The sequence below is a fragment of the Platalea leucorodia genome, assembly GCF_965183815.1.
Source record: "Platalea leucorodia genome assembly, chromosome: 1".
NCBI classification, from domain to species: Eukaryota; Metazoa; Chordata; class Aves; order Pelecaniformes; family Threskiornithidae; genus Platalea; species Platalea leucorodia.
In genome coordinates this window covers 125,707,003-125,726,700 of record NC_138823.1, presented here as the reverse complement: position 1 = coordinate 125,726,700, position 19,698 = coordinate 125,707,003, and the positions used below count along the sequence as shown (strand labels likewise).

The 19,698-nt window shown below is 43.7% G+C and overlaps 1 protein-coding gene across 5 annotated transcripts in view; it reads left to right on the top strand.

The window, feature by feature from the left end:
* RARB (retinoic acid receptor beta) overlaps window positions 1-19,698 on the top strand; it is a gene marked incomplete at its 5' end in the record, with an annotated part of 197,150 nt that overhangs the window by 160,070 nt on the left and 17,382 nt on the right. For all 5 annotated transcript variants that reach the window (XM_082325609.1, XM_082325607.1, XM_082325608.1 and 2 more), the window contains one exon: window positions 15,304-15,464. In XM_082325609.1, the coding sequence (XP_082181735.1) occupies window positions 15,304-15,464 (161 nt within the window). The remainder of the gene's footprint in view (window positions 1-15,303; window positions 15,465-19,698) is intronic.

Below are 19,698 nucleotides of genomic sequence, written 5' to 3'. Positions count from 1 at the left end.
AACGTAGCAGTGAGGGTGGATTAAAACATCACAAACAGAAATACTAACTGGAATGACACTGGAAGATGAGGGAAAGCGTTTTAAAAACGCTGCAGGCATCACTGCACTCTCTCCTTCAGCAGCGGGCACACGTGCAGTTCATCACATGGCTCGGGGGTGCCAGGTTCCTGCCTCTCTGGCACAGAGATGTGCTTTATTCCCTTGGCAGCAACAGGTAGTTTCGGTGAAGACATCACCGTGCGGTTGAAGGAGCAGGAGAGGTCATCAGTCCTTGACTCACCGGTCGATCCAGAGCCACTGTTTTCACCTGCTCTGTCTCCTCCTATTTCCATCATTAGCAGGTTTCCTGCTGTCAGTCAGCCCTAGTGCAATGGGTGCTGCTGCAAATCCTTTGCTTCTTCCCATCTCTCCTGAAAAAAAAGTTCTGCTTTCCTCGTTTTTAACTCCCTACTAGCTGATTACAGTTTGCATTGTGGAAATAGTAATGCAATGTAAGAGAGGTAGAAAAAATGGAAATTGCCAGGAATTGCAGGAGTTTATGGGGAGTTGTATTACATTTCAAAGAATCCACACGTTACGTGTGCTCTTACAAAGCATCGTACTTCTACTTGCTTTCATATGTTGTGTACTTTTAGAGGATGTTCCGGTGGTAAAGATTGAAATTTATTTTTTATTGTTTTAAAAATTAAGTATAAGATGTTTATTTTGGCTAATGCATGGGAGTTTTTTCTATATGTCAAGAAGACTGAAATTGGCATTGCATGGGTTTTAGCCATTTTGTAACCTAGAGGCATCAGTAGAGGAGGCATCAGCCCAGGAAGACAAATCAGCAGTAAGTGAACGTCCTTATGTGCTGAGCTGCTGCACTTTGCGTGTTCAGCATCCCTGACTGCACCGTAGCTGTGAGAGCTGCTCCTTACATACAAGGACTGTCTTCCCCCTGCTTTTCTTGCCATAGCACTTCTTCTAGGTGACCCATGACACAGTTTGTTTTGATTCTGGTGGAGTGATAACGGGGAAGAGCCACTCAAAAGTGTCACTTCTGAAATTTCATCGAGGTGGGTTTTTTCTGATAGGGGAGAATCATTGATACTAGAAGATGGAGCATTAGATTTAGTGAAGCTTGAATTGGTCTCTGACAATATTGGTCTGCCTCTGTTGGGCAGGGAGCAAGCCAGGGCTCTTGTGTTTCAAATTAGATCTCTCATGAAGATGGGTGTGGAATTCCAGAGCTCAGTGTGTGTTTGGTCTCATAGTCCACGTTGTACAGTGCCACACCATCTGGTTGTCCCATTGAGGAGCTCAGGGATCAAACCCGTACAGTCCAGATCCCTGTAACAAGTGACATGGAGAACTGTTAGTTCATAAGAGCCTTTTGACAGCATTTTTCCACAAGCAGGATGCTTGATTTGCCCCTTTCTCTAATTTGGAAGAGAACCTCAATGCCTGCTTCTTTTTTTTGCTTTTTGGATGCCTCTTCAGGTGAACGCTGCTACTAAACCAGAACATCCAGAAAATAATTTTAAATTGAAAACGAGTGCAAATAATAAAAAAAGGGAACAAATAAAAGCAAGAGGATAGTTGTTATTAAGAAAAAGAAACCCCGTTATGTTCAACCATCTCCCATAACAAAGTGAAAGGTACACAGGGAAAGAAGAGAATAAGCAGAAATATTTTATTCCTTTAATTCTGCAGAAGGCTTAAATCCTGCTTGTCCTAAAGAGAGAGTGAAAGCCTTTTCTTGGCAACTTTTCCTGTTGTTTTCTAAGTCAGTTTCAGCTATTTCACATGTTTATTAGGAACATTCTTCCTACTAGAATTTAAGCATGGCAGAGTGTGAACATATACAAAACCATACAGACACATCAGCTGCCTCCCACAGTGTATGCAGTATTAAGCCCCATGAGTTTTGGGATCTTCTTTCTTGTCTGGGGAGATGAGATGGGGAGATAACCCTATGGTAAATGGGCCTTGCAGTAATGGAAGAGGAACATTTAAAAATATTCCTTAGAAACCAGGGCGTGGGAAGAATAAGGCAATTAAGAGGAATCACTAGATATCCCGTCTTAACAGTTTACTATATATATTTTTTAATGAGTATTTAATCTCTAATGCCGTGTGATGGATTAGAAAAGAGGGGGAGTCAGGCCTCTTTCTGCGCATACTTTCATGTTTCCCCTTCATTGAACGTTTTCTCTGGGCAAATTGTTGAATTTGAGCTGGTTGGAAGTGTTCCAGCACAACAGAGCTTCTCCGAAAAACAACACTGGGTTGAATCCCAAAATGCAGAGTTGTCAGCATCGTGTTGTGTTCAGATTTGCAAAATCTTGGGATGAGTTACGAGGGGAGCCGGGAAGGATCCTTGTCGGTTCCTGTCCTCCATGCTGTGCAACCTGGGCCCCGGCAGTTTTGCCTGTGCTGTGTCTGCCACACGGCCTGGGGCTCCGGGGCAGTCCTGCAGCTGGTTGGGGAGGGGGATGTTCGTCGGCTCTTTCAGGAACTGAATAAAACTCTGCTTTTGGAAATCTGCATTTTCAGTCAGTACTTCCCATGGGGGTTGTAGCCCAGGAACAATATCCTGAGGACCTCATAAAAAGCCTTCTGTAAGTGTGTCTTGCATCAGGCACTTGTCACAGTCTTGGAGAAGACCATCCTAGCTGGACGGAGGTACCGAACCTGTGTATGATGAGTTCAGGGCCCAGTCCTGCACTGTTGAAGGACATGAAAGATTTGTCATCAGCATCAATGAGGTAAGATGGGGGTAGAAACCACTAGTGATGCCAGTTAATCCTATGCTGGGTAGTCGTTTGTAATGTCCACTAGGGACCACCACCCTCATTTAGTTAAGGACCAGCTGTGTGTTGAATTCAGACTCCTTGCCCAGCCCTTGCTTTCCCTTTTGGACGTCATCTCACGTCCAAGTTGCATCCTTTGTTTTCTGGGAAAACTAGGTCAGTTTACCCAAGTAGAAATTATTATTTTATTGAGTTAACTCTGTGATGACCTGCTGCCTGTTTGCCTTCTCAGAATGAACTCCCTTGTGTGCAGTAAGTCTTGCACTGGAAGTTGCAGAGGCCTCAGTAATCACTCTGATTTCAAATCAACAATAAAAAGGCTGCTTTTTTTAGTATCTTGCTGTTTCCTGGAAACAAGTGTCTGTTTGCTTTGCTCCTTGTATGATCACTACATCAGGCTGGTCTGGTGTACTGTGAAAGTGCTTAATGTAAAAAGGTTATGTGCTGGCTTTACTGGGGATATTTAAAAGATCTTATGGAGAAATCAGGATTTGATGCTGCTTGACCCTGTCTGGCAGAATTAACCTCTTTAAGCCAGTCCTGTAGTTACTAGCATGCCTTCTTTTTTAAATAATGTGGTCCACTTACTCCTGCTATTTCAGAACTTAAGTCCCAGACAAGAAAGCAATTTTTTTTTTAAATGAAAGAGTAGCTGGAACGTATTTTAAAGAACTTCTTTGGCATTGTATATAAAAGATAAAATATATCAAAATAGACAGTTTGATAATTAGGTGCAGGCTTGTGGAGTGATTCATGTCATAACATGAGTGCTGAAACAGCTGAGGTTGCTGCAGGTGTGTTAAGGGAATTCAACCCCGTAAGGCCATGATGCTTCTGCCGCTACATAAAGCAGGAGTACAGATGTCCGGAGAGCCTGCACTAATAGATGAAAAGCAGTATTTCTGCGTGTGAATTATGGATGGAGCAGTATTTATTAAACACACAAGCAACATTGTCTCCCAGGCACTTTTGGCTTTGAAGAGTCGCTTTAAAGCCTGCTGCTGTCCCAGGCGTGAGCTGGGGCTTCGACTGCTGCAGGTTAAGTCCCGCTGGGGCTCAGCACCGAGTTACGCCATGCACAGGCAGAAAGGGACGTCCTGCCTGAAATAAAACATGGGAGGCAGAGGCATTTCAAGTGCCTCAGCTCGCCAGTGTAGCATTTTGGGGTGGGCAGTGAGATGCTAAAAGCTGAAAGTGAATAAACTTGTTCAGCTGTGTCAGCCGCCAGCTTCAGCAGGGCTTTTATGGGAATCCGGTGACGTTGCCAGCCCGGCGCTCCCGGAGCGTGCTGGCTGGCTTGGCTTGGCCTTCCCGAAATCCTGTGGATGGAAAGAAAAAGAAGTCTCCTGACCTCACTCCTGTCTTTCTCCTTAGGTTACAGTTTGTGAAAAAAGGACAACGTAATCTTAAAAAGGCAAACAGGTACCGCACCCAACAACAAATTTGCAGATTGTTTATTCCGATTGCTCAACTTTTGGGAAGGGAGAGGAAATAAACAACACGCTAAAATACAGTGAGGTGCAGTAGTATTACTCGAGCATGTTATTTTACTGTTTGATGAAACCTTTCTTTTAGTATTATGGCAAATCAGTTTTAATGGCAGGCACCGTTAATGGCCCGGCTACAGACCAAGCCCACCAGCAGGTGCAGATGCATGCCCACCAGCTGCGTTGGACTGCACATTGAGGTGAGGCTTAAATAGTAAATTTTTTGGCTGATCTTCTGGTGCTTTTAGGTCCACCTGGTTAAGTAATACAGTTCTTCCCTTCTCTTGCTCCCGGGTTGCCTCTCCTGGTGGAGTGGGTCATTTGGCGGTAGCTCCAGCCAGCCAGGAGGGGAGCCTGGGCAGGGAGGCTGAGGATGGCTGTGGAGCCACGCACTCTGGGTCCCCCCTGCCCACCACTTTGGGGGCCAGCCCTGGCACCTTGAGAGCTGGAAATAACCTCCTGATCTTAATTTCATTTATTTTTTTTTTTAGCAGTAGGAGTATCAACAAGCCTTTGTCCTTAGGAAGGAATTTTTGTAAGTTCATAATGGCGTGATTTCCACATTAGCTTCCGAGGAATAGGTAAATAGTAGCGGAGCTATTTCTTTGCTTTTATTATCCCTGGCCTAGTGGGAGGCCAGGGCTGCAAGCTGCCGAGGCTGTAATGCAGGCTAACGCTGCGATTCAAGACTATGGCTCCCTTTCTTAAAACGCACCGGGAACAACTGTTCCTCCGCCTTCATGAGCTCAATTTACGGTTGCGGGAGGCAGTGTGTTCTTTGTGCTTGATGAAGTACACCGTGCACGCAAGCCTCTTCAGATGTGTTGTCAGTTGGCAGCTCTCTCGCTAGATGCACCTTTACACAATTGCACAAGGCACCAGGAGGTACAAATGTGAAATTTAGCCTTGGGGGCAAAACAAAGAAATGAAACTTAGGTATGAATGCGGTGTTATCCATCTGCAGATACAGATATTAGACCTGATCTCCCACTACGCTACTGTAGTTTTACACTAATAGGACTCTGCTGCAATCAGTGGAGTAGCACCACTGCAAGACAAAAACAGCGGTGGTGATAAGTTGGGGCTGTTATTTTTAATTCTGGTAAATAACATAGGATTGAAGCCTATTTGGGGTAAGCCAAACTGCATGAAACCAGCCATAATAAAAAGGAAAATTGCAGGTGGCATGCCGTCTTGGTATTGCTCCTGAACTTCTGGGGAGCCATTGCCCTGGGTACTGAGCGACCATGTGCAAGCAAAGGGAAGGGGTCTTCCAGCTCACCTCCTCTTTTTTTGTTGCCTTTCCATTTGCTGTCCCATAAAGTCAGTTTTACCATAAGTAATCACAATTTGTCCCGTAGCTGAGACTCATTCATTACATTGAATGAATGCACTTATTACGGAAAGTTGTTTTGTTGAAGGAGTCTGTTAATGGCATTGTCAGGAAAGAGGTTGCCATTTGTCATAGTGGGTAGCTTTCCAGTTAAGTAAAAAGCAAGTCATGTTCTTTTCCTCTGTGCGTGTTAGGATGAGAAATAAAAGAGCAGCAGCAGGTTGAAGTGTACGAAGTGCTACAGTCAGGTCAGGCAGCGGGCAGGAATAGAGTGCAGGTCTTACTTTACAGCCTGGCACTTCCCTGGCCATCAGCGGTCCTGGATAATGCCCAACAAATTGAACCAATGACTTTGGATAACACCAGCTTCTCCTGGTTGCAAGGCATCATACTACCATGACTGTCTCATGAGAGAAATTAATGTAATATCTGTAGATGAGTAGACTGATTTACCTTTTGGTGACCCTGGAGAGAAAGGTCAGGTTCAGGATATTTTTACCTGTAATCGGTTATCCATAAAGAGTTAGTATAGCAGGCTTCAAGATTGTAGTTCAAAAGGGCAGTTGCTTTGAGAAGGTAGCTCGAAAGGGCACTTGAACAGCTGAAATCAGATGAGACAGATTTAATGGCCTCTTAGTGATTTCTGACTGAAAGTTCGGAGTTTGAAATGTAGGGATGTTTTCTTCCCAGCCTATGGTAAAACAAAAGCACTGTAGCATAATAGAAATTTCATTTCAGGCTGAGTATTTAGAAGTGTTTTTCAACTGTTGTCTACACACTTGGTCACTTCAGCTGTAAGGAAGAGAAAGAATAATCACATTGTGTTTGTGGTCTTGTATATTTTTAGCTGATGTGTTAAGACACTGCAATTCCAGAAAAGCCGTCCTCCTGTTCCCTAGAGAATTTCAGTTTAACCAGCTGTATGCAGAATTTTATCTAGACTGCCACAGAAGTTACTGGTAAATCCACTGGGATTTTTGCAGCCAGAACGCTAGATAGTAAGCACAATACTTTGTTTCCCTGAGGCTTTTCAGTTTCATGGAGATTCTGCTGCAGGCTGGCGCTTCACAGTGGGTTACTCGCAGAAGCCCTGTGAGTTTGGGAAACCTCCCTGGATGGAGTGATTGATTCCCAAAGCTCCTTTCCATTCCTGCACTGAGCAGGGAAAGGGACGACTGACATTATCCACTGGGTAATGCTATTACTCTGCAATCCTGTTGCAGGTGGCATGGTAGATCTTAATAAAAATTGTGGGTTTTACATTTAGAGTAAGGAAGTGACTGATTTAATGCAGAATACTGAGAGAGAGATGGGGCAGGGCATGAACGAGGAGGGGATGACAGATGTGCAGATTAATTCAACAGCCGCACGAGATGCACAGGGACATTGTGGGACCTGCCTGTGGAGATGCTCCATCTCGCATATGGGAGTTTCTGGCTATATTAAGTAACTTGAGGTGATGCCTATGTGAAATGCAGATGGAAATATATCAGTGAGTAAATTTTGTCTTAGTCAATGGATACGGCTAGGCTATTTCCATTGCAGATGTGTTGGTGGGCCTTCATGGGACATATTAGTGATTTATTCAGCCTGCAATTGTTCATGCTAACAACCTTCAGTAGCTCTTTAAGCGTCAGCTTCTAAGAGTATGTGGATTATCCTATTTCACACTGGCAATTAGTTGATGATATTAAAGCACTTTGAAAATGGAAATCTGAGGGCAAATGCTATTTAAACAGTTTGTCATTAAATGTATAATCGCGTCTCTCCGCCTGCTTTGATTGCAATATGTAGGGAGATGGTAAGGGAGACCAAGGAGTCTGCTTTCAGTTCAGCCCCTGATACAGATACTGTGCCCTGTACATCCTGGCTCTGCCTCAGCTGCTCCTCTTGCTGCCTCTCCGGCCTGCCCACGGCCGCACGCTGCAAAACTCTTTTTCTTCTAGCTTTGCACTTCTTTGCTGTCTTTCTGGTTTTGCAACGTCTTCATTTCTCATATGTTCTTAAGACCTGTTTTAGGGGAGGTTGTTTTCATTTGTATTTCTGGAGTCCTGATTTTTATTCTTCGGGCAGTTGTTACTGTGTTCGGCGTGTTCTGCAGAATTGAACCAGTCGTGAAATACTATAGTCAATATAAAGGTGGGCATTAACGGTATATTCATAGACCTGGAAACAGTTTATGGGCTTTTGGGGTTTTTTTCATGATGAAACACTTTATGGAGCCTTCTGCAACATTCAAGCCAAATCCACCTTTAGAACCAGTTTTTTCCCTTTGCCTGTGGTTTCGGGTCTTGGATTGGCAGCTCTAGACATCCAAAGAATGATAGCTGTTGGTTTTGCTTCTGGGTGTCTTAAAATCAAAAAGAGAAAAAATCTTTTCTCTTAAATGATAATAAAGTAAAATAATAATAAAAATAATAATTTAAAATAAATTTTTAAAAAAAGAATACCAAAGCCATGCCTTTCAGCTGTCTTCAAGGGGTATTTTTCTCAGCCTGTTGTTCTGCATTGGCTGGCCAGTTTTGGTCTTACGTTTGAATTCAGTTAGTATTGTTTTTCTTCAAGGGACTAGAAACTCCTTTTTTGCTCATTCCACCTACTAATATTTCAGGGATGTGACAATAGCAGATGCCAAATTTCATGTCAAAAATAAAATTTTCAGGCTGATGGAATCCTTGAAACCACAGATCAAGTTTCAGGCCAGTTAAATAAAGCTGTAGAGCATCCATTTGTATCATTCATTCATATAATGAAACCTGTTCTTATAACTCAGTTCTTGATACATTAACCCTGCAGTTATCCTCATACATAAATGGGAGATGTGTTGCTTTCGTCGGTTATAATAGGATATAACCATATAAATCCCCTGTGCATGAATGGAAAAATAGAGGCCCTTAGGCTATGGGTATCAAAGGTCTCCCCTATACTTACAATAGCCTAATAAGGTTATTTTGGAGGCATAGGTAATTACTCATGGACTCCCTATAGCTAGTGATTCATTGTTCACTACTGAAACATTTCTAAGTGAATTATGTTTTAAACAAGCAAATCCTTGGCCTTCTCTTTTATGGGGGGAAAAAGAGAACTGGAGGGACGCAAAATTCCACCATTTTCTGCGTTAAAATACACTGCTTGCTAGTTAAAAGGTCTCTGGTATTTGAACCAATTTAAATGTACTTTTGTGCTTCTTGCTGTTTTGATTCCATGACTGTCTATTTCTGAATTTCACATTTTGATAAAAATATTATTGTTGTCATTAATTTGATATTTAGAAAAGACTGTGGATACAAGAGCTCAGTGCAATGAATAAAACAGTTGGAGTTAACTGTCCCTGGGGATAGAATCAATCACTGTTGTAGAAGAGGGTGACATTTAAAAAAGAAACTCAGAAGAAAATGTCATGCTTAAAAAATTAGATTTAAACGCACTACCTCCTGATTGATTTTTATTGCACTCAGATGGATACACTGATTGATTATCAGCCTTACAAATGTTTAGTACCTTTCTCACTTCTCTAATAATCAGAATAATCTAATTTTCAATGTCATTTAAGTTCCCGTATTCAAGGTTATAATAGATCATATTTCTAATAAAACATAGCAATTATGTCATGAATAATCCAAAGCTGCAAGGCAGAGTTCAGATTCACCTTCGTCAAAAAAAAAAAAAAATACCACCAGTGTCTGGAAGAGCCAGCGTACGTGAAGGCAGCCTGCAGGATGATATCCTCTGGATTTGTGGTGTTTTCCCCCGTGGTTGAACTGAGGCTCCTGGAGCGTTGGTCGGGGTGCGTTTGCCGTAGCTGAACATTATATCTCAATAAGAAACCAGGGGTGGGCTTGAATTCTGTAATATATGTGCTCGCTCTGTGCCTGGGGAAAAACGATAGCGTGGCAGGTGCTTCTGAAATTTCCTCCATGATTGTTTCTCTGTGCTCCCTGTTAATTTTGATACGTGTCTGTAGAGAGATACTATCTCACTTAATTTGAGATGTTTTCTTGTGGCAATTGCACCCGACAGCTGACACGGTTGATTTCTCTGAATCAGCTACAAAATGTGCAGTTTTCAGTGTGTTTCGGTTTTGTACTTGAAGCCCCTTACATGACTATGTACTCGTTATTGGCTTTGTCCAGTAGGAACGAGAATTTTGTATTTGAAACGTGCTTTGCCTCCAATCGTTCTCCATATGTCAAAGCTCAGTTTTGGCATGGGAATTTGTTTTGAGATAGTTTCCTGTTCTTTTTAGAGACTGAGCAGTTTTGCCTAAAAGAAAACATTATTTCATCTGGAAATCACGACCTAGGAAACCAATCTATTTATAACTACCTGGTGTTCTGCATATTTTAATGCTATGTTTGGCTTGCGATTGCATTGCTGTTGAAACGTGAACAGGAGCCTTACCATTCTGAATTGATGGCGTCAGTTCATCAAGTGTGATCATGTTGCTTTCAAGATGGTTATTTTCTTCCTTTTCTTACGCTGGAAATGGGAAAACCAACCTCCTTGAGGTCCCTCATCTCTGTGCCTGCTTCCACCAGCTCCTGGGTGATGTGCAGCTGGGTGCTGGCTTTGTCCATGGGGTCAGAGAGCCTGGTTCATCAGCAGCAGCATTGGGGGTGTTAAGTCTCCCTTGGTTCGAGGTTTTCCAAGGTGACCATTGTGAAACACGTCCGTACGGACTGCCATTCATTACCAGGAGCACAGTTTATCGACGGGTGATAGGGAGAAGGGTAACGTGTGGTATGTGTGGGGCATTTATCCTGATGGATCAAACTTGGCAGTGGCAACAGGTAAGCATTTTGCATATTTGACTGAAATTGTCCGCAGCTGCTAACTTCTGCCAGAATTGGAAATTTTTAGCAGCTGCTGCTGGAATTGGAGAAGTCAGAGCGTAAAGGAGCTGTGCAAGACTTGCGGGTTTCCACCCTAGCGAGCACCTTGGTGCTCCTGGAAGCCCTGGGTGCAGTGCTGAGCATCGCTCCCCTGCCCGCGTGTGGCACCATTTGCCCGTGATGTCTGGCAGCCCAGGCTGCCTGGCGTTGGGCAAGGGACGGATGGCTTCCCGAGGTGCAGGGGGAGCAGGCGGGAAAGCGAGCTTCTGCTCAGGTGGGAAAGCTGGCAGGTCTGTGGTGGTCCTGCCTCAGCTCACCTCGGATTTCTCTTCTCATCAGCATTCGCAAACAAAAGGAGTCTTTTTGAAAGCCTACTTTGCGCCCAGCGCTGTGCAATTACTGACTTGCTCTGTGTGCTTTATGGTGCTTTTGAGATTTGTTAGCTTAACAAGTAACTTCCAAAATATTTAATGACAAGAGAAGTGTGGTTTTACAGGAATGCAAACTAACTGGAAACACTAGTAGTTGTCACTACAGGAACAAAACCAGTTAACTAGTACACAAAGCTCTTCAAAGGTCGCAGGGATCTCCGAGAGGCAAAACTGCAATGATAGCATTTCAAGTCATGAATTTATAGCTGATTAATCATTATAATGTATGAAAGGTGCTGTCTAACTGTCTTCTGGGCATCCGGGGAAGCAAAGATTATGCAAGTAATTGGGAGTACTGTGTTGCAAGCTGCAGGTTCTTCTCCCCTGGACAGGTTTGTGCCACCTTTGACAAAGGGGAGCACGAACACTTGCTATTCCATAATTTTACCTGATTATCTAGAAGCTGCCTCAATCTCTTGGGCAGGATCCCAGACTCTTCTTAGGCCACGCGGTGACTAAGTTTGGTGGACCTGAGGGGCTTGCGTTTAAGACTGGACGATTCCCAGCATTACGACATGCTTGAAATGATCCCGCTCAAGCAGGAGAATTGCTGCGTGGTTGCTAAATGAGAGCACTGGGGTCCTCTGAGGAAAGCTGTTTGTGTCTTTCCTTAGTTTCATCTACAGCAGGCTCTGCTTCTCTTGAAAAACGCATCCTTCCCTTCTGCAGCTTTTGTGCCCTGCCCATTGCTTCAAGCAGAAGAGAGAAAATGTGTCTGAGGCTAAGGAAAGCAGTGGCAAACCTTGGGTGAGGAGAACAGACCAGACGGTACAAGAGATGATGTTCAGCCCCTCTACCATCAGGTTAGGGGGATGAACGTTTGAGGGTAGAGGCTGGTCCTTAAAGCTAAGGCAACAGAAAGTGCCTTCGCTAGCTAACAAACCCTGCCACGGCTGCCTGGAGGTGTCTGGGTGTGGAAGCGCAAGTCCTGGCGTGTGTGTCGAGGGGACAGGGAAGCTGTCATGGGAAGATGGATCAGAGCAGACGTGCTCAGGCGTGGGCGTGCGTCGCCTAGCCGTCCAAGCAGTGCCGAGACTCGTGCAGACATGGCTTCCTCACATACCAAGATACACCTCTTTTCATCCTCTTCCCCCACCACCAACACCTTGTTTGTTTTTTTAGTTTTTTAACTTCCAGTATTTCTCACAGGGCAAGAGAGCTTCCATACTGTCCCCTGTCGGGAGCTCTTAAATAATGCAGCCATCGAGTCAGAATTTAGTGCACAAGTAATGAAATTCATAACCTGAGTTTTCTACGGTAGCACTAACTGTGACACAGATTCATCACTGGCATATCATCATTAAAAGGCAGTGGAATTGCATTGGGGATTGATGTGATCATATGCATGTAAAGATCAAGATACAAAAAGGTGTGATTTATGTAATGTAAGCATAAGCTGTAATCCAAAACCCTTCCTACATGTGGTGTGACAGTTCCTGTTCCCAGAGCAGTGATGGCTTTTAAATTTACTGGGCAAATGCGTGTGTTTATATGTTTTTATTTAACTCTTCTAAACATAGTGTTGTCTTAATCTTTTTCTCTCTTTTTTTTTGCACTGAATTATAGTCCTGGTTGAATCTGCGTAATAGTTCAACGTTATTGAAATTCTTTATATTTTTGGAGCCAGGGTGTTATATGTCAGCACTTTATTGTGTTATCTTACAGGGAATATAGGAACACTGCCGTGTCTGATGCAGCCTTAGTGAAGACAAATTAGGAAATATAAAAAGTATACAGAAAGCAAGAAGATAAATGTTATTCAGGTTTTATCATTATTGCAAAGGCTATCAGAACTGTAGAAAAAAGGTAACGGTGAACAAAAACCGTTCCTAGTTTTCAGGATGTGTTAATTATCCCCTTCCTACCCTTCAATGATTTGCACCTGAAAAGAAAGAGGACAGAGCTGGGCCAGTTTGGCGATGTGGATTGACCAGCAGCTGTGTCTCTGGTGGCCTTTGGAGGGGAAGGGGCTTCAGGTACAGCTGCAGAAGGAGCTGTGCCAGGGTAGGATGGGAGCGGTGGCGCGGTTCCTGCCGGAGTTATCTCCTGGTCTCTGGGAGCTCTTGGCAGCTGCTCCGAAGCCTGGCCTAAATAACGTGTTTGTCTTCCACGAGGAGTTCAAAGCTATTGAGATAAGTTGTTGCTGAGGCTGCCTGTTGGGCAAATTTGTCAATCAGCTCATAGAGCTATAAGTAAATGGGGCGTTATTACAAAGGCTTATTGCTCTTCGCGATTGTGTAGGAGTTTACATAATTTTCTAAGGAGCTCTTTTATTTCCCAAGTACAGCGGTGATTAGGATTTACTTCTGGAGTGCGGTGGCAGTTTGGATCACGTGAGATGTACGTGTCGGTCCTGGATAGTTTTTCAATGCAAGAGTCCATACTTGCGCTCTGCCCCGGGGCCCAGCGAACAAGTTCAGGGCATTGGCTTTAGGGGAATATTTGTAAAAGGAAGGGGGGGGATCCAGTCCCCCCCGAAACCTGACTACACTGGTAGCACTGAACCTTCACAAGAAGGTACCTTTTCTGTCCACCTTTCTTGGCCTTCTTTGAGTCTCTGTTACTCCAGACACCAGAATTGATGGTGTTCAAGGTTAGACTTTAATCCAGTGAGGTGCTCAGTGTCCCAGCCCTGATCCAGCAAAGCATATAATTGACTTCAGTGCAGATCTGTTCACACAGTTGAAGTCAAGTTCATCCTTAAAATATCTGCTGGATCAGGGTCAGAGTTCTCTCAGTTGCAAAGTCAAACCTTTAGTGAGAAAACCAGAGCCATTCATCACATGGAGTATGTGCCTGATGGCCTCGTAAAGGAGTAACAATATTCACTGTGTCTACCCCTTGTTTTCTGTTACAGGTACTACATTATTTCTGCAGATGCCCCTGACCCTGCTGCTTTCCCACCCCCTATTTTCCCGTGTCACTCTTAATTTTCTCTCAGGAATGACACCCAGAGGGAAATGAATCCAACTGCATGTCATTCGTTCTTGAACAGATGCTGTAGGCGAGACTGGATCGAAAGCTCCTCTTCCTCCTGTAACATTCACCATTTGTCCGCTCTCTGCGATCATTTGTGGTTCACAGACATGTAGGAAGCAACCACAGAAGATGTGGAGATGGACCTGGGGAACCCATGGGGGAAAAGAGCTAGCATGGAGGTGGCTCTGGGCATCTGCCCGTTTTGCTGTGCTTCCCTCCCTGCGGCACAGATAGATGCGCTTGCTGGGGCGGGACAGTACAAATGAGAATCGGCAGATCTTTGGCCATCCAGAATCCTCAGCCATCCTCACGTGTGCCAAACCCACCAGCCACACCCTCAGAGTCCAGGCCACTGGTTTAAATATCATGAGGTTTTGAGCACCAGAGAATGTTAGGATTGTTTTTTATTTGTCCAGCAGCGTTCCCTCTTTGGGGTGTTTAATATTGACACGGAGTCTTTGGGGAGAGGGATTGATTTTGTTTGGCTTTTTTGTGAAGCCTTATGCATCTGGTTACGCTTAAGACGTTAGCTTTAGCAAACAACGAGCCTCTTGATAAAATTCACAAGTACTGGCAATACTGCGGACACAGACTCATCTCCTGGGCACGTTTTGTAAAATTAAGCTATTTTCATTAAAAGAACAAAGAGTAGCATGGTGATGGAGCAGCTGTCATATTTTATTACAAAACACAAATATGTGGGAAATCAATTACAGCACGAGTGCCGCACAATGCATATTTCCAGTAATCCGCCACGGCCGGGGGAAGGTAGAAGGCTGATCTGAGCACCGGAGCAGATGGCAAGCAACTTTAGATAGCTTCACTGCCATTTTTACTCTTTCAAGTGTTTGTGCTTCTCCTTTGATCTTCAGATCTTGAGTTTAATGTGTTTCATCTTCTTTCATTTACTGTTTTCAAATTTAACTTTCCCTTTAAATAACTTTTGCTTGGTGGAGTTTGTATTTGTATGGGTTTTGTTATCTTCCGTACTGTGAAATTTAAGAGAGACAGTTGCTATCTTTCTTTAGTGTTGTTCACATCCAATAAAATACTGACTGCATCACTGCAGAGGACTTCGCCGGTCACCAGTCACAGATGTAAGGATACAATGAAAAAATCCCACCTTACAAAGTTACTGAGACACATACAATGCACATGAAGTCTCAGGACTTTCTTGGAAGGTAGATGCTATGGGAGTGTGACGGCACATCCACAATGAGCACCTATGGAAGTTTGGTTTCATCATTATCCCATTAAATTTAATTCTTGCAGTTGAGTAATTAAGCTTGCGTTAGTTTTCTCTGTGCATGGAATATTTTTATCTCCACTTAAAATAAATCATGTTTAAAACGAAAGCATTTTGCAGTGTTTTGAAGTAGAGCGTCAAGAGCAACATGGGGTGATCTGAATAACCACATGTGATCTGTGTCTCTGCTTTTTCTGTAGCTGTCAGAAATGATAGGAACAAAAAGAAGAAGGAACCTTCAAAGCAGGAGTCCACAGAAAACTATGAAATGACAGCAGAGTTGGATGATCTCACTGAGAAGATCCGAAAAGCTCACCAGGAAACCTTCCCCTCACTCTGCCAGCTGGGAAAATACACTACGGTAAGTATGGTTTGTGGTACATACGTTCTAGATAGGCCTGGATGATGTGAGTTTTGCATTGGAGGCTTCAGACATTTTAAATAGATGCAGAAGTGGATGCACTCCTTGCACCTCCTTAGTCATGAAAAAACGCAGGTATGCATGCAAACACATGCTGAAGAGGAGAAATTGCACTTAACTGTAAGCATTACTTAGCAGTATTGTGAGAGACTGTCTGAAAGATTAATCCAGCCAAGAGGCAAGCTTGGAGTCCATGAGTCAATTACATGCCGTCATTCATTAGAAATTTGTTGGCCTCCGAAGATGTGATCTCTGCTTGTGCGTCAACGGATTACAACTTTGCAGGTGTAGAGAGTTCTTAAGTGCTGCTGGATTACTGGTGACAGTCCCAAAGCTACCAAGGTCAAGGAAAATATGAAATGTCTGAATTAAACTGGTTTCCAAAATGCTCATTTGGAGTTTATTTCTCTCCCAGTCTACCAAAATACCACAAAGCAGCAAACACTTTTGCTGCTTTTAGAAATGAAAAATCGGCCCCCCATCAAGAAGTTCAGTACTATGGTAGAAGTTCAGAGGATGAGTCAGGGAAATAGATCTTTTCTATACATATGTATGTTGCTAAATACAGGGAAGGTCAGTGATATATATCGATTTCAGAGAGAAAATTCAAGGTCAAGTTGCAAATGCAGTAATAAAACAGATGCTTAAAAATAAATGTTAGGTAACGTTTAGAGTCCTGTTGGTAGAGGAATGACTTTGCTGGTCTGGTCTTGCTGTCAGTTGTAGCAGCACTGGCTGTTACAGAGGGATGTGCAGAAGGTCCTGACGTAGTCAAGTGTGCGCTCTTGCTGCCAAAGCTGGGAGTTCAGGAGCGGCATGGCTGGGGCAAGGAGACAGCTGCTTCCATGGTCCTTGTCCTCCACGGTTCCCCAGCTGGAGAGCCGGGACCAAGCCCTAGAGGCCAGGTGAAATACCTCTTTCACTGGATTGCTCTTTTGTGTAAATGCTCTGCTACTGAAACAAATGTTAAATTTCTCAAAGAGTAATCTAGGCAAATGCCTGTGTGGCATCAATATTCACTGTTTTATGGCGTACTCATCTCTTTACGAAGTGCAAGGTTCAAAACTCTCAGGTCTAGGTGTAAGACTTTGTATTTAAGTGCAAGAAAAGCAAGCCTACGTGGTGTGATGTTAGGAAAAAGCATGTTTTTCATGTTGTTGAAAGTATTTTCACAAACATCTTTCACGTTTAATTTTGAGACCTGCATAAAATGGTTAGTTCTGGGAAGGTGTTTGCCCTCTGAACGCTTCCCTGGTGCTATCCCTGCTTGGGTGAGATGCAATCAGAACAGTCAGCATACGCGTGCTGGTAAATACTGCTGTAGCAGGCAAGCGCAGGCAGAACCCCAGGGACTAGCGCAGCGTACGAGGCTGCAAGCTCGAAACCAGGCAGCTGGGTGACATGACCCAAGGCAAAGCTGGAGACAGTGGGATCCATAGTTTGTCTTTTCAAGGAAATTCCTGGGTTAATGCCCTGCACTCCTCCCTGCAGCATGTGCGGTTGCATCCTTGTCTTGGAGTGAACAAAATCTTCCAAACAGGCTCTCACACTGCTGCAAACCCGAGAGCACTTCTGAATGAGTGTGAAAAAATCTTCCCAGTTCAAAACAATGAGTTTATGCCTTGCAGAAGAGGTGATCGCATGTCTGCAGCTGGGACACGTAGCCAGGCTGCTGGTATGCATGCCAGAGTTTATTGCTCACAGGCTGCCTTGCAAATGGCCTGGCTATCCCAGAATAACAGTATATCAGTATACCTCCCAACGTGAATGTGTGGGTATGTACTGTTGTGTCACCTCTGGGTTTGTAGAGTGCACTGCAGCTGGTGTGATGGTACTTCGTATTGGTAATTGCCAAAGATCCTGGAGGGTTGAAAGATAAACCTGGGCACCTGTATGCTTGCATTATGTATTGGATGCTTAAGTATCATTAATATTTTAGCTCTTGAAATGATACAAGTGGATGAAATTGGAGAGGGTCTTGTTGCATATCACACCTACCACTGATGCCTTCGTCCTTGGGTTCCTGCTGACCCTCGTGGTGAGTTTGTGTCCCTGTTGGAATTTCAGAGCCCTTACTCAGAGCACCTTGTCTAAGTAATGAACGGATGAATCTGGTCTGTCTATGGGTCCCAAGTAACCATGACCTGACCACACTGTCTCTGATGCTGGATATTGGTCATTCATATCTCAGGCCAGATCAGACAGCTTGGGGAAAGAGATTTCTTGATTTTATCGTTGATCTGTTGGAAGTCCACAGCCATTAGCTGCACTAAGGGCTGAAGTCCCTCCCACTTTGTCATGGTTTGGTGCTATACAAGTTGCAATAACAAAATCATACTGGAAGAATTATTTTTGGCTTACCTTGAATCTTTGAGAGCGATACAGCTTCCTTCAACAGCTGTGTCAAAACTAATAGCAGTGGTGCTAAATACCTTGTCTTCTTGCTGCATTCCCATAGCCTCTGTGTGAAATGCGGAATATTTAAATCTCTTGTCTAGCTAAGGTCTGGTGACCACTTCAGCTTTTTAGGAATTCAGTATAAGAGCGCATTTTTGTGAATGCTGTCTCTGCCCAGCTTTGGAAGGGACAGAGTACAGCACTCCCACCCCCATTGCTTGCGCCCGGTGAAACCCTCAGGGATTAAGAATATTCCTCAGTACCACTGGGGCTGGAGTATGGGCCATCTTCATCTCCAGCTGCCCTTCAGCCCAGGAGTGCAGCAGAAGCCTTTCCGCAGCAGTGGAGGATCCAGGAGGATCCAGGAGGCAGAAGGTGTGTGTGCTGGTCGGAGGAGCACAGCTTCAGTGCTTGGACACCACCACCAGCTGGTAATCAAATGGCAAGGCTCAGGCGATAATCTTTCCTTTTGAGACACTTGAAATAGAGACTAGAAGTCAAAAAAAAAGGAGCGCACAGCCCTTTTTCTAAATGCTGAGTCCAAGGGGAGCTAGAAGCCTATAGCCACTCTACTTTTCTTGATAGCAGCAAGCTAGTACGGGTAGAAGATTGCCACCAGTCCTGCTTTTATGCCCAGTTCTACAGACTAGCAGTCATGAAGCATGGTGTGCTCACACTGCAGAGCATACAGATTGCTTTTGTAACCTTAGAGTTTTTTATTTAAGCCTTTCAGTGAGAGGTGAAAAGTGAGTGTATTGAGTCGATGTGGATTCACTTGAATTTCATGAGCTTTGCATTTGCGTACTGATAGAAACAGTGGATGGAAGAAACTGTTCTGCAAGCGTGGCCTCTGTGTGCCTTTGGTTACGTGATCGTTCAGACCGATTTAAAACATTATTTTGTTTGTTGCTAAAACGAGCGAAGAATTTTAAGTATAAGAGAGGGGAGTAAAAAAGACCTTGCAGAGATACAGTCATAAAAAAATCTGTTCAGACATTTGGCTTGCGTATCTGGCTCCTCTTGCTCTTGAGCACTGCAGCCTGCATTTCCCAGAGGGAAAGGTTACATGGTGATTTTTTTCCCCCATTGTATATTTTCACTTGTTCAAAAATGGTTTTGGAGAAGCATTTTCAATTATGTTTTTTTATATCCATCTGCTCTTTAAAAAGAAAAAGTGTCCCTATCTGTAATAATTACCATACTTTGCATAGTTAATAAAAGTCTACTTAAAATAATGGGAGAATAGCACTCATATTAAATTCCCTGGGTCATTTGACTTAACAGTTGCATTTGGTGGGCAGTGACAAGTATAGTTCTGCCGATGATGAGAATCAGCAAGCTGTTTAAACGTAATGGATTTCAAAAGTCCATCATAAATAGATCTGTTTTATTACTGTCATCCAGGTAAGAGAGAGTGCCTTAGTAATTTCTCTGGAGATGTCATACTTTATAGTATAATTGAGTGTAACTATACTGCTTGTCCCTCGAGACTGGTATTATTTGTAAGTCTACAGCTGTGTTACATCCAGCCTCGTGATAAAGGGAGGATAAAATGGAAAATAATTTTGACTCTGCAGGCCCTTGCTGCGGGTTCTCCTGGGTTGCTCTTGGCTGGCTGGAAGGGGAGAGGTTTTGCATCTCTGCGGCATCCTTTGTAAGTCCTGGGCTTAGGAGTTACACGGCTACTGTTCTGTGCCATTGCAGAGGAATATATATATATATATATACACGTATATATGTATATGTGTATCTCTCTCCCCCCTGATGCTGGGACAGA